Here is a 12,544-nt window from a genome sequence, read left to right on the forward strand (position 1 = left end):
CTGAATCACTGCATGCGGGTACAGAGGTTTTGAATGGAGTCCATTTGCACGGTAGTGGCATTTCCTACACCAAGGGGACTTTTTGGCCTCTATCAATATCGAGGACGCATATCTGCACATCCCTATTTATGCTGGACACCAGCGTTTTCTTCACTTCGCTGTAGGAGACGCCACAGATGCACTGGTGGCTCCTTGGGGTCAGTATCAGCTGATCTATGCGTTTCCCCTGCTAAAACTTCTGCCAAGGCTTCTGTGCTGAATAGAGGTGGAAGGGATTCCGGTCATTCTGGTGGCCCCAGACTGGCCTCGCCAGTCTTGGTATGCTGATCTGGTAAGGTTGGTCGTCAATGTTCCTTGGAGACTTCCTTTCCGGGGAAGATCTGTTGTGTCAAGGGCCGATTTTATATCCTGCTTTACAGTCGCTGGCTTTAACGGCATGGCTGTTGAAAGCCAGGTATTGAAGGATAGGGGTCTTTCTGACTCAGGGATTTCTACACTGTTGAAAGCTAGAAAATCTACCTCCAGGAAGATTTATCATCATACTTGGAAATCGTACATCTCATGGTGTGAATCGATTAAGGTGTACCCACGCGCCTTTTCAGTGGCTAGGATATTGGTTTTTCTCCAAAGAGTGGTTGAGCAGCGGTTGGCCTTGGGTACTATTAAAGGCCAGTTGTACAGAACTCAGTGAGCTCCCCCCCTTTCCCCCCCCCTTTTCTTTCCTTATTTGTTCCCTTCCCCCTAGTTCAATTGATTCATCCAGTTATGATACTCTTATTAAATGCAACCCTATTTGTTACAGGCATGTGATGGTTCTTCTTTGCATTGTTTCTTTTCTCCTGTGAATTTGCAAAATGTTAATAAAAACATTTATTAAAAAGAAAAAAAAAAAAAAAAAGCCAGTTGTCGACATTGGCAGTGTTTTTTCCATTCCCTTTAGCTAGGCATTCTTTGGTTCGCACTTTTATCCAGAGAGTTCATCATGTGGCTCCTCTGATACAGTCCCCTTTTCCTCCGAGGAATCTTAATTTGGTACTGTTTGTTCTTCAAAAACCTCCCTTTGAAAACTTGGGGAGATTCCTCTGTTTACACTGTCACAGAAGGTAGCCTTTTTGGTGGCTATTACCTCTGCCAGCAGAGTGTCTAAATTGGCAGCGCTAACCTGCCGTTCTCCTTCTCTGGTGGTCCACAGAGATTAAGTGGCCTAATCAGTCGTTTCTTCCTAAGGTGGTTTCTGATTTCCATTGAATGAAGACATTGTGCTGCCTTCACACTGTCCTAATCCCAAGGAAAATGCCTTGCCCTCTTTGGCTGTGGTTTAGGCAATTAGGGTTTGCCTGGTGGTTACTGAGTCTTTCAGGCTCTCCTTTTGTCCTCACGGAAGGACCTCTGAAGGGATTGGCTGCGTCTGCTGTGACTATATCCAGATGGATCAGGCAGACAGTGGTACAGGCGTATTCACTTAAGGGTCAGATTCCACCTTTCCCTGTGAAGGCACATTCTGCTAGGGCGCTTAGTGCCTCTTGGGCCTTTCGCCATTAGGCGTCAGTAATACAAGTTTGCAAGGTGGCAACTTGGTCGTCTGTGCACACGTTCACTAATTTCTACAAAGTAGATGTGTTGGCATCCTCGGATGCTTCTTTTGGCCGCAAGGTTTTGCAGGCTGCTGTTTAAAACAGCAATTTTTTTCTCTTTGAGGGTGTATGTTGTTTCTAGGGGTTCCAGTTGTTCCTGGTTGAGCTCCATGTTACCTGGTTGGCTACGTTTAGCCTTTTGGGGAAATACGTTCTTTCTCTGCGTCGTTTTCCCACCCCTCATGCAAATACTGCTTTGGGACATCCCAATGGTTAAGAGGAATATGGAGCGGTGTCTGTCAATGAACGATAGAGAAAACTGGATTTTTGACTTACCGTAAAATCCTTTTCTCTGAAGTTCATTGACAGACGCAGCACTCGCCCCCTCTATTTCTGAGTGGGTTGTTTTTTTTTTTTTTTTTTTTTTTTTTACTTCTGACACTGCTTGCAACAAAATTGAATTCTATAGCAGAGTGAGTGAGTGTATGCCTTCAGGGACTGCCCCATAGGCGTGGTAAAGTTTTTTTCCACCTAGTGTCCTACCCCTGTAGGGGGCAGCATAACCAAATGGTAGGGCTGGGCGATTTTGCCTAAAAAAAAATCTTCGATTTTTAAAGAAAAATTTGAGTTTCGATTCGATTTTTTTTTTTCCAATGCACTTAAAAAAATGACTGCAGACTCTAGAGGGAGGACTGAGGAGAAGGAGAAGCGCTGTATATGTGTGTCTGACTCTGACGGACCACCGCCGCGCCTGGATGTAACGTCAGCTACGGGCGGTGCGTCTGTGACCCTATCGACTTAAGTGGATTGGGAGAACCATTTGTGGTTTCAGTCCCATCGCGTGCAGCAAGGAATTGTAAGGACCACTGCTTCATGCTTGTATGGTGGCAATAGACATGGTGGCACACCAACAAGGAGGAGGTGCATATGAATGCCTCGTTGGACTGGAAATTGAGCAACAACCCAAAAAGCACAGTGTAACCAAAAAGGATGGGGAACAAATAGGGGATGAGGGGGAGAGGCGGAAGCGCACACAAGAGAACAGTGGACAGTGTACTGGAGAGCTGCCATACCTATGTACTGGGTATGAGGGGTTGCGGCGCGCTGTGATGTGTACAGAGAACTCTCCGGCCTGGATGTGACGTCAGCTGCCGGGAGAGGAAGCGGACGGTGCGTCTGTACAGGCCAGGGGCTGTGATAGGATAGGTACCTATCCTATCACAGCCCCTGGCCTGTACAGACGCACCGCCCGCTTCCTCTCCCGGCAGCTGACGTCACATCCAGGCCGGGGAGACTTTACCTATCACAGCGCGCCGCAGCCCCGGCCTGTACAGACGCACCGCCCGCCCCGCAGCTAACGTCACATCCAGGCGCGGCGGTGGTCCATTACTGGGGAGTTCGGTGGCTGCACAAGGCAGAAAAAAGTATTGTAGAAAAAACTTGTTTCAAACTAAAAAAAATCGATAAATCGATTAAATCGATTTTTCGCCCAGCCCTACCAAATGCTTAAGAAGAATATGGAGCTGCGTCTGTCAATGAACTTCAGAGAAAAGGATTTTACGCTAAGCCAAAATTCAGTTTTTTTTTGTACCTACCATAAAATCCATTTCTGAGTTCATCAACGGACACAGCACCCACCCCTCTATAGATTTCTGATACTTCTAATTAGTGATCAATATCGTTTTTTTTAATGCCGATACCGATATTTTGGTCATTGGATATTGGTATCGGCCGATATTTTCGGACATGTAAAAAAAAATTTTTATTTTAGTTTTTTTTAGCCGACCATCAGCTATGGACACCGGTACCGGGGTGATGCCTCTAGCTGCCCTTTCTCTAAATATCGGCTATATCAGTAACCTCAGGGGCCGATTCCGATATATCGGGGAAAGTGCATATCGGCCCCTGATATATCGGTGTTGCCGATAATCAGTCGATCCCTAATTCTAATACTGCTTGCTACTAAACTGATCTAATACTGCTTGCTACTAAACTGATTACCTAGAGCAGAAAGGGGGGTTATATACCAAGCTGAGGATGGCCCATGGGTGTAGCCAGTTGTTTTTTTGTTCTGCCTAGTCCTACTTCTGGAGGAGGCAATATAACTTCAGTAGTTATGATTTATGTTTTGCCTTTACCTGTGTGCTGAGATTCCACTTTGTGCTGTGTGCTTTGAAATCCGTGTTATTGATCCCTGGTCCTCTTTGTGTTGTGATGATATTTGAGGTCTGTGTCATCTTCTGTATGTGCAATGAAAGCAAATTTTATCCTCTTGTTTTTTTCAGATGTTTCAGGTGATCTATGGAGAGAAGCCCCTTTACATTCAGGCCAGCAACTGTGTAGAGCTGAATGAATGGATAGAGGTGCTTAGTAGAATAAGTCGACGCAATCAGCGGAGACTCAGCAAGTATCACTCCTCTGCTTTCATTAGTGGAGCCTGGCTGTGCTGCAAGGCATCATCTGAAAGTGCTGAAGGATGCCACATGTGTACTGTGTAAGTGTGACAGAAGGGTTACATTGGTAAAACCAATAATGAGGTCTAGTATAGATGTGTGCAAAAAGAATTTACAGAATTCCAAGGATATTTTCACCGACAGCTCTTGTACAATGTCTGATGATAAAAAGGTTGAAACTTGCCTGCATGAAAAAACCTACTGAAATCCATATTTCATTATTGGCAAGGGCTTTTAATGATCGTCATCATATCTGTAGCGAGGCTTTCGTAACAAATATTTATGATGTGGTGGCAAATATGCGCAATATGTGCCTGTAAGTGTGCCCGGTTTCATCAGCATGTCTCTGGCTGCTTGTGGTCTGCATGTTCAACATACTCTCACTAAGCAATTTGATAGGAACACTATACTAAATGTGGGCAGTGCCTTTTGCTGTCAAATACCCTCAGTTTTTTGTGGCAAAGATTTCTACAAACATTCCATTAGGATTGCAGTCCATTTTGACACGGTTGCATTACACAATTTCTGCAGATTTGTCAGCTGCACATTCTGCGAATATCCCATTCTACCTCATCCCAAAGGTGTCTACTGGATTCAGATCCATGGACTGGAAAGGTCCTGAAGAGCACTGAACTTCATGGCTTGTAAATAAAAACATTTTTATTTTATTATTGATACTTATATAGTGCTATCAACTTAATCAGTGCTTTACATGTATATTATTCATTCACATTCATCCCTGCCCTCAAGGAGCTTACAATCTAAGATCCCTAACTCACATTCATATATACACATACTAAGGCCAATTTACACAGGAGCCAATTAACCTACCAGCATGTCTTTGGGGGAGGAAACAGGAGTACCTGGAGGAACCCCATGCAGGCACAGGGAGAACATGCAAACTCTAGGCAAGTAGAGGCCTGGATGGTATTCGAGCAGATGATCTTAGTGCTGCTAGGCGGATGTGCTAATCATAGACAACTCTTGCTTCGTCTTTGCCAGTGTCCTGTTTTGGTGAGCCTGCAGCCACTGTAGCCTCAGCTATCTTAATGAGAGCCGGCAACAGATGTAAACTCACTGTGCATGAGGGGAGACTGAGTACTGTCACTGCGGACTGCTCCGCCCTGCCTATCCTTTCCGCCCATAGCTTCAGAGAGAAGCCATTTCGGGAGGTGAAAACTAAAGGAGAAAGTCAGCTGATGGCCAATAGAGTGCAGGGTGAGGAGCTCTCGGCTCTGGAAGAAGACCCGGAGACTCCAGAAGCAACCCTGGAGGCACGTGAAGGGAGGAATCAACTGTCACAGTGGGAGAGCAAGCAATTACTAGTGCCAGTGATCCCAACCTCCCCCACTGCCTACGGATAGGGATGAGATCAGTGGGGATTAGGGGGGTTCGAATGAGGTAAGTGGCAGAGGCAACTGATGTTATCCCTATACCCCCCCACCAACTGCCATTGATCTCATCCTTATCCCCCACTGCCACTGATCTTATCCCTACCCCCCCCTCACAGCGCCACTGCCACTGATCTTGCCCATATCCTCCCCCACCACTACCGCTGATCTCATCCCAATCCCCACCCCCACCACCCAACCACTGCCACTGATCTCATCCCCATCCTCCCCCCCCCCCCCCAACCACTGCCACTGATCTCACCCCCTACCCCCCCCAACCACAGCCACTGATCTCATACCCATCCCCCCCCCAACCACTGCCACTGATCTCATCCCCCCCCCCAAAGCCACCACTGCCACTGATCTCATCCCTATCCCTCCCTCCACCCCCACCGATCTTATCCCTCCCCCCCCCCCCACACTGCCACTGATCTCATCTCTATCCCCCACTGCCACTGATCCCATCCCCATCCCTCCCTATCACCCCCGCTGATCTCATCCTTCTAGCCCCCCGCTGCCCCCAATGCCATTGATCTCATCCTTTTCTCTTTAGTTCATTGATGGACACAGCTCCATATCTGCTTAGCCCTTAAATTTATGCTGCCCCTTACAGGAGTAGGACACTAGGCGGAAAAAAAATTGACTACGCCTATAGGGCAGTCCCAGTAGGTATACTCCCATTTCATGCTAAAGGACTTCGTTTTTTTTTTTCTGCCTAGTCAGGAATAAGGACCAAGTTCCTTGCTGGGATCTCTGGTCCTAGTATTTTTTACTTTTTAAACTACATTTTTTTCTGTTCCTGTGAGAACTACAATCAACTGCTGGACTGGGCAGACAGACTGGATATCCTAGGTCCTTACGGTCTTCCCAGTCTGGCCAGCGAGCGCGACCCGGCCTTAACTCCGTGCTAGGTTTGCCGCGACCTAGCCCCACTGGACGGGGGCTGGCCGGCGAGGTAAACGCCTCGCGAGGACGCATAGCCCTGGGCTGGTCAGACCCCCGTGCACACTTCCTTCCAACTTAACGCTCCCCCTCACTTTCAGGATCCCTCTGCGAACCAACCCCCTTATACACCCAAGCCTAGCTCCCCCCCTCCTCCCCCCAATGTGGGGTTCATGAGTTGATTTGGTCTGATTACAAGATCGAGTTTCGGTCCTTCCCCCCCAGCAAGGTTCTCCTCTTCCAACCTGCGCTTGTCACCAGATCGCCTACGAGGTCTTCTTGGGGCGGTGCAAGATCTGCTCTCACAAGGGGTCATTGTACCGGTTCCCGGAATTGGAATGATTTTACGGGTTTTATTCAAACCTATTTACTGTTCCCAGGAAGGAAGGCAAAGGCCGTCCAATCCTGGACCTCAAGGCCTTGAACCGCTTTGTGAGTCCATTCGCACCGTAGTGGCTTTCCTTCATCAAGGAGATTGTCTGGCCTCTATCGATATCAAGGACGCTTACCTTTATATCCAATAAATGTCTGGCATTAGCGTTTTTTCTTCACTTTGCCATGAGCGAGGAGCACTATCATTTCGTGGTGTTACCCTATGGTGTCCGTCGGCTCCTTGGGTGTTCACAAAAGTTGGACTCGGCTTTAGCTCGGGTGTTTCTTCCAGAGGAGAAACTCCAGAAGTTGCAGGTTACGATTTGGCTTCTGTTCAATCTACAGTCATCTCTGAGGACTTGCATGCAAGTGCTGGGCCTGATTGTCTCCACCTTTTGAGGCGGTTCCTTTTGCTCAATTCCATACCAGATCTCTGCAAAGGAGATTCTTGCCAAATGGAACAAGAACCCACAGTCTCTAGACAATCTGATCCTGTTGAGCCAGGGTACAGGGGGGGGGGTCCCCCGATCTGGTGGCTCAGCTGCCCGGCGCTTCAACAGGGAAAATCCTATCTCCCCCGTGTACAGGACGGTGGTCACCACGGATGTCAGCCTGTTCAGGTTGGGAGGTGTCTTGGGCACGGAATGTGCTCAGGGGGTTTGGACTCTGAAGGAGTCCAGCCTGCCAATTAATATCCTGGAAATTCAGAAGATCAGGCTTTGTCTGACCCAATGGACGGATCGTCTGCAGGGGTGCCTGGTAAGAACTCAATCAGACACTGCCACGGCCGTGGCATATGTCAGTCATCAAGGGGGCACCAACCGTGTCCTAGCGGCCCAGGAGGTACCTGGTATTCTAAGGTGGGCAGAACGCTTTGTTCCAGCCATCCCTGCTGTGCATATTCCAGGTGTGGAAAATTGGCAGACGAACTACCTCCGTCGGCAGGCGTTGGATCAGGGAGAATGGTCTCTCCACCCAGAGGTTTTTCATCAACTGTCTCCTGTGGGGAACTCCCGATGTGGGTCTGTTGGCCTCCCGTCTCAACAGGAAGGTGCAGAGGTTCATAGCAAAGGTCTCTGGATCATCTGGCTGATGCCACAGATGCTCTGGTGGCCCCTTGGGGCCAGTATAGTCTGATATACGCATTTCCTCCAAAAATTCTTCTGCCGAGACTCCTGCGAAGAATCGAGGTAGAAGGGATTCCGGTCCTCCTTATGGCCCCGGACTGGCCTCGCAGGCTGTGGTACGCAGACCTGATACAGCAGGTCAACGATGTCCCTTGGAGGCTCCCTCTCAGAGAAGATTTTACCTCAAGGGCCGATCTTCCATCCTGCTTAAAGTCGCTGGCTTTATCGGCTTAGCTATTGAAAGCCAGGTGCTGATGGATAGAGGGGTGTCTAAATCTGTGATTCATACGCCATTAAAAGCTAGAACTTTTACTTCTGGGAAATTTTATCATCGAGTCTGGAGGGCGTACATTGTTTGGTGTACGTCTTGGGGGGGGGGGGGGGGGGTTCTCCCTGTTCCTTTTCTGTGTCTCATCTCTTGAAATTTCTCCAAAGAGGCGTGGATCAGCGTTTGGCCTTGGGTACCATCAACGGCCAGATTTCCGCCCTGGCGATTTTCTTTCAGCGCCCATTGGCGACAAATTCCTTGGTTTACACCTTTGTTCAGGGGGTCTGCCACCTGGCTTCCCCGGTGAGGTCTCTGTTACCTCCGTGGGACCTCAATTCAGTGCTGTTGGGTCTTCAGAAACCGCCTTTTGAAAATATTTGTGAGCTTCCTCTGCTTATTTTGTCACAGAAGGTAGCCTTCTTGGTGGCTACTACTTCTGCGTGCAGGGTGTCAGAGTTGGCTGCGTTGTCTTGTCGTTCCCCCTACCTGGTGGTTCACAGAGACAAAGCGGTGCTTCGACCCTGCCGGTCGTTCCTTACTAAGGTCGTCTCTGGTTTCCATTTAAATGAAGACATTGTGTTGCCTTCCTTGTGTCCTAAGCATCCTAAAGAGATTGCTTTATATTCTTTGGATGTGGTTCAGGCAATCGGTGTGCCTGGCAGCGACTGAGTCATTACGGAAATCGGATCCTCTATTTGTTTTGACAGATGGACTCTGTAAGGGGCTGGCTGCGTCTGCTGCGACCATTTCCAGATGGATCGGGCAAACGGTGGTGCAGGCCTATTCCAATAAGGGTCAGGATCCTCCCTTCCCTGTTAAAGGGCATTCCATCATCAGGTGGCAGTGGTGCAGGTTTGCAAGACGGCCACCTGGTCGTCCGTGCACACTTTCAAAATATTTTATAAGGTGGATGTGTTGGCATCTGCAGATGCTTCTTTTGGCTGTAAGGTTTTGTAGGCAGCTGTTGGAGAGGATAAGTCCTCTTTGAGGGTGTATTTGTTTTTGTCAAGTGAGCTCCAATTGTTCTGGGTTGAGCTCCTGTTTTACCTTGTTGGCTACGTTTAGCATTTGGGAAGTGTGTTTATTACTGTTATTCGCACCCTCATGTTGACACTGCTTTGGAACGCCCCAAGGGTCAAGAAGATATGGAGCTGTGTCCATCAATGAACGAAAGAGAAAACTGGATTTTTGTCTTATCATAAAATCCTTTTCTCTAGCGCTCATTGGCAGACGTAGTCCTCGGTGATACAGCACCTTCGGGTTATGTTGCCTCCACAGGAGCAGGACTAGACAGGAAATTAAAAAGCTCTGGCCACACCCTAGGGGCAGTCCCAGAGGGTATATCCTCTCTCTCTCTGCCTCAGCAAATCAGTTATTTTCTGTCTAGTTAGGAGTAAGGACCTAGATACCTTGCTGGGATCTTAGGTCCTGGCAAGATTTTTTTCTTAAAAGATTTTTAGACAGCTTTTTTTCTCCAGTGTTCCTGTGAGATCTTCAAGCAAGAAAGCTGAACTGGGCGACGGGCTGGATGTTGAGATCCGATGGTCACCCCAGTTCAGCCTACGAGCGCGTGCAGGCCATAGCTCCGCGCTGGGTCGGCCTGCGACAAAGTCCCATTAAAGGACTGACCCCGCGAGTTAAACGTCTCGCTGAAACGCCAAAGACCATGAGTCACGGCGTCCATATCGGTCGACAGCCCTCCCGCCCCGGTGGAGAGGGGTACTGTCAGGAGTTGGTGCCCGCCTGGTTCCGGTATGGTGAGTAGTATGTTCCCCCTTTTCCCCTGACGGGTCTTGTGGTGAACGCGGGCCCCTCTCTGTATGGTAAGATAGAGTCCCTCTCTATCCTATAAATGACACAGATCCTCCTACTTTGAGTGTGATTTTATGTGCAAAAAGCCAGGAGGCTTGGTTTGGGAGCTAACAATCTAATTGTATACATGTTAAAAAGATTGTAATCAGTGGCATTCTGGGAATCTTACGGTGATAAGAATAAGCTACCTACCAGTCAGAAGCCACGGACATGTAGACTGCCTTCCTAATCAGATCTCCAGCTATTAGCAGGCCTCCCGAATGGCCATGCGGTCCGCCAGGGCCAGTACCGCCAACCACGCCAAATCCCCATGCAGAGAGAGTGTTGTGTGCCCTGCAGCACACCGCTATTCAGTACAGGCCGCCGCCATTTTTTTTGCTGGATCGCACGAGCCGCCATTTTGGCGTAGCCTCGTGTCTCCAGCATGGGGGCGGCCATGTTTGAGGTGATCCAAACACCTCGTGGAGCTAGGGGAGGCGTCGGAAGGCGTGCAGAGGGGCGGAGCCGCCTCCTTTCTTCCTGGGCAGCCAGCCAAAAGACTTCCTGTTTGTCAAGACAGCGCTGTAACCTGTTGCAGTTAAACTCTGAGCATCAAGTGGTGAGCCTGGGGGTCTATCTCTCTCTCTCTCGATCGATAGGGATCCCTAGCAGGTAACACTAAGGGGCTTTTTGTGGCGCTGGGGGTCTGAAAAAAAAAAAAAAAAAAAAAAGTTTTTTATTTTTGAATTATATTATCCAGGAAGTGACTGGAATTATCATGGACCCTGCCACACATATTCCCCCACCTGTTTCCCTCGAGGGGACCACGGGACCCTCCGGTGCACAGAGTGTAGAGTCATTTACAGCAATTTTGGAGTCTATGGTGGCTCGGGTGGAGGCGGCCTGTCAGGGACGGGGGTCAAGGAAGCGACCCCCGCCTACCCCTATACTATCTGACACCTCTGACTCAGATTCAGAGATGGTCACTGCAGTTGCAGGTTCCTCTGCAAGGGCTGTTATCTCAGGTAAAGCCCCCTCAGACAGTGAGGAGGACGCTTCTTCTCCCGCTATAATTCAGGAAGAAGCATTGGTGGACGCACTAGTTGTGGCAGTGCAGGAAACCTTAAAACTTGAGGCTTTACCGGCAGAGGCAACTGAAACAGAGATTCCTTTTGGTACTAATAAGCCCATCAAAACGGTGAAGGTTTTTCCTGTACCCAAGTGTTTCGGTAATCAGATTAAAGGTGAATGGGAGCATTCTAAACGTACCTTTACTATTTCCAAGCGTATTGCTAGACGCTATCCGTTTGAGGAATCCATCATTAAGAAATGGACGGTACCACCAGTGGTGGATCCACCTATTTCCAGGCTGAACAAAGCCACGGTTATCCCTGTGGAGGACACTTCGTCCTTTAAGGATCCGGTGGATCGAAAGATGGAAGCAGAGTCCCGCACCATCTTCTCTCTGATAGGGTCAGCATTTAGACCAGTAATTGTTATTGGTCTAGTTTCCCAGACACTTACGGAATGGGCGAGAATGGTACGCCAAGACCTTAGGGGAAAAGATATTCCCCAGGAGACATCTGATTTGATGGAACAGATTATACAAGGGCTACAGTTTATCTGTGACGCAGCCTTGGACACTACTCCCTTATTAGGGCATGCATCTATGTCAGCGGTGATCCTCAGACGTGTGCTGTGGTTAAAATGCTGGTCAGCTGACCTAGGTTCCAAAAAGACCTTGACAAATCTCCCTTTTCAGGGGAATCATCTATTTGGGGCCAACCTAGATGAAATCATTAAGGATGCCACTGGGGGCAAGAGCACTTTTTTGCCACAGGCTGCTAAAGCTAAGGGACCTCGCAACAAGCGAGGACCTTTCTTTACCGCCCATAAAGGGCGCCCGGCTGGTACAAGCGGGAAAGGCAAGACTCCTCCAGGAGGGTTCAAGAAGGGCTGGTCGGACAAGCAGAGGACCAACCCAGCCAAACCCGAAGCAAAGGAGTACACAGCCTGAAGGTGCGCCCCCACCCGGTTTCAGGGTGGGGGGACGTTTTCACCGGTATTCAGGACATTAGATCGAGCATCAACCACTACTACCGGTGCGATTCTTCCCTTCCAACATTTAAGTACTACAGGAAGCGGTAGTTACCGTTCCCTGAATAGATCTTTTCCTTTACCTTTTCCTAAGATTAGTCCTTATACCTCACAGGAATCGGATCTGGTTGACCAGATAGGCCAAGTAGCCTCTAGTCGGGTGACTTCGGTCCCTGAGGTTCAACCAGAAAAGATCACCCTTCCTGATAACAATCAGGTATCTGATAAATGTGTGGGAACAGAAAACGACCAGACTTTCTCGGATGGTCGGGGCCAGATACCTCTAGGGACGCCTGGTTCAGATTCTATCAGCGCCAGTGGTCCTAGAAATTCTAGGCTGGCCTCCTCAAGCCGGCCTGGCCGACTTGGACATGCTAGTCGCAGACGTTCCGTGGGAACTTCGTCTCAGGGAGTGTCTGTGGTCTCAAGGACCAATTTACCATCATGCTTTACAGTCGCTGGTTTTAATGGCCTGGCCATTGAGACCCAAGTACTGAAGGACAGAGGTTTGTCTACTTCAGTCATTCCT

General features: G+C 48.9%; 1 protein-coding gene across 1 annotated transcript in view; it reads left to right on the plus strand.

Annotated features, from left to right (window-relative positions):
• RASA2 (RAS p21 protein activator 2) overlaps window positions 1-12,544 on the plus strand; it is a 451,771-nt gene that overhangs the window by 342,528 nt on the left and 96,699 nt on the right. The window contains exon 21 of the mRNA XM_082249978.1: window positions 3,860-4,068. Coding sequence (XP_082106104.1) covers window positions 3,860-4,068 — 209 coding nt within the window. The remainder of the gene's footprint in view (window positions 1-3,859; window positions 4,069-12,544) is intronic.

This window comes from Pelophylax lessonae, assembly GCF_965119305.1.
Source record: "Pelophylax lessonae genome assembly, chromosome: 3".
In the NCBI taxonomy this organism is placed as follows: Eukaryota; Metazoa; Chordata; class Amphibia; order Anura; family Ranidae; genus Pelophylax; species Pelophylax lessonae.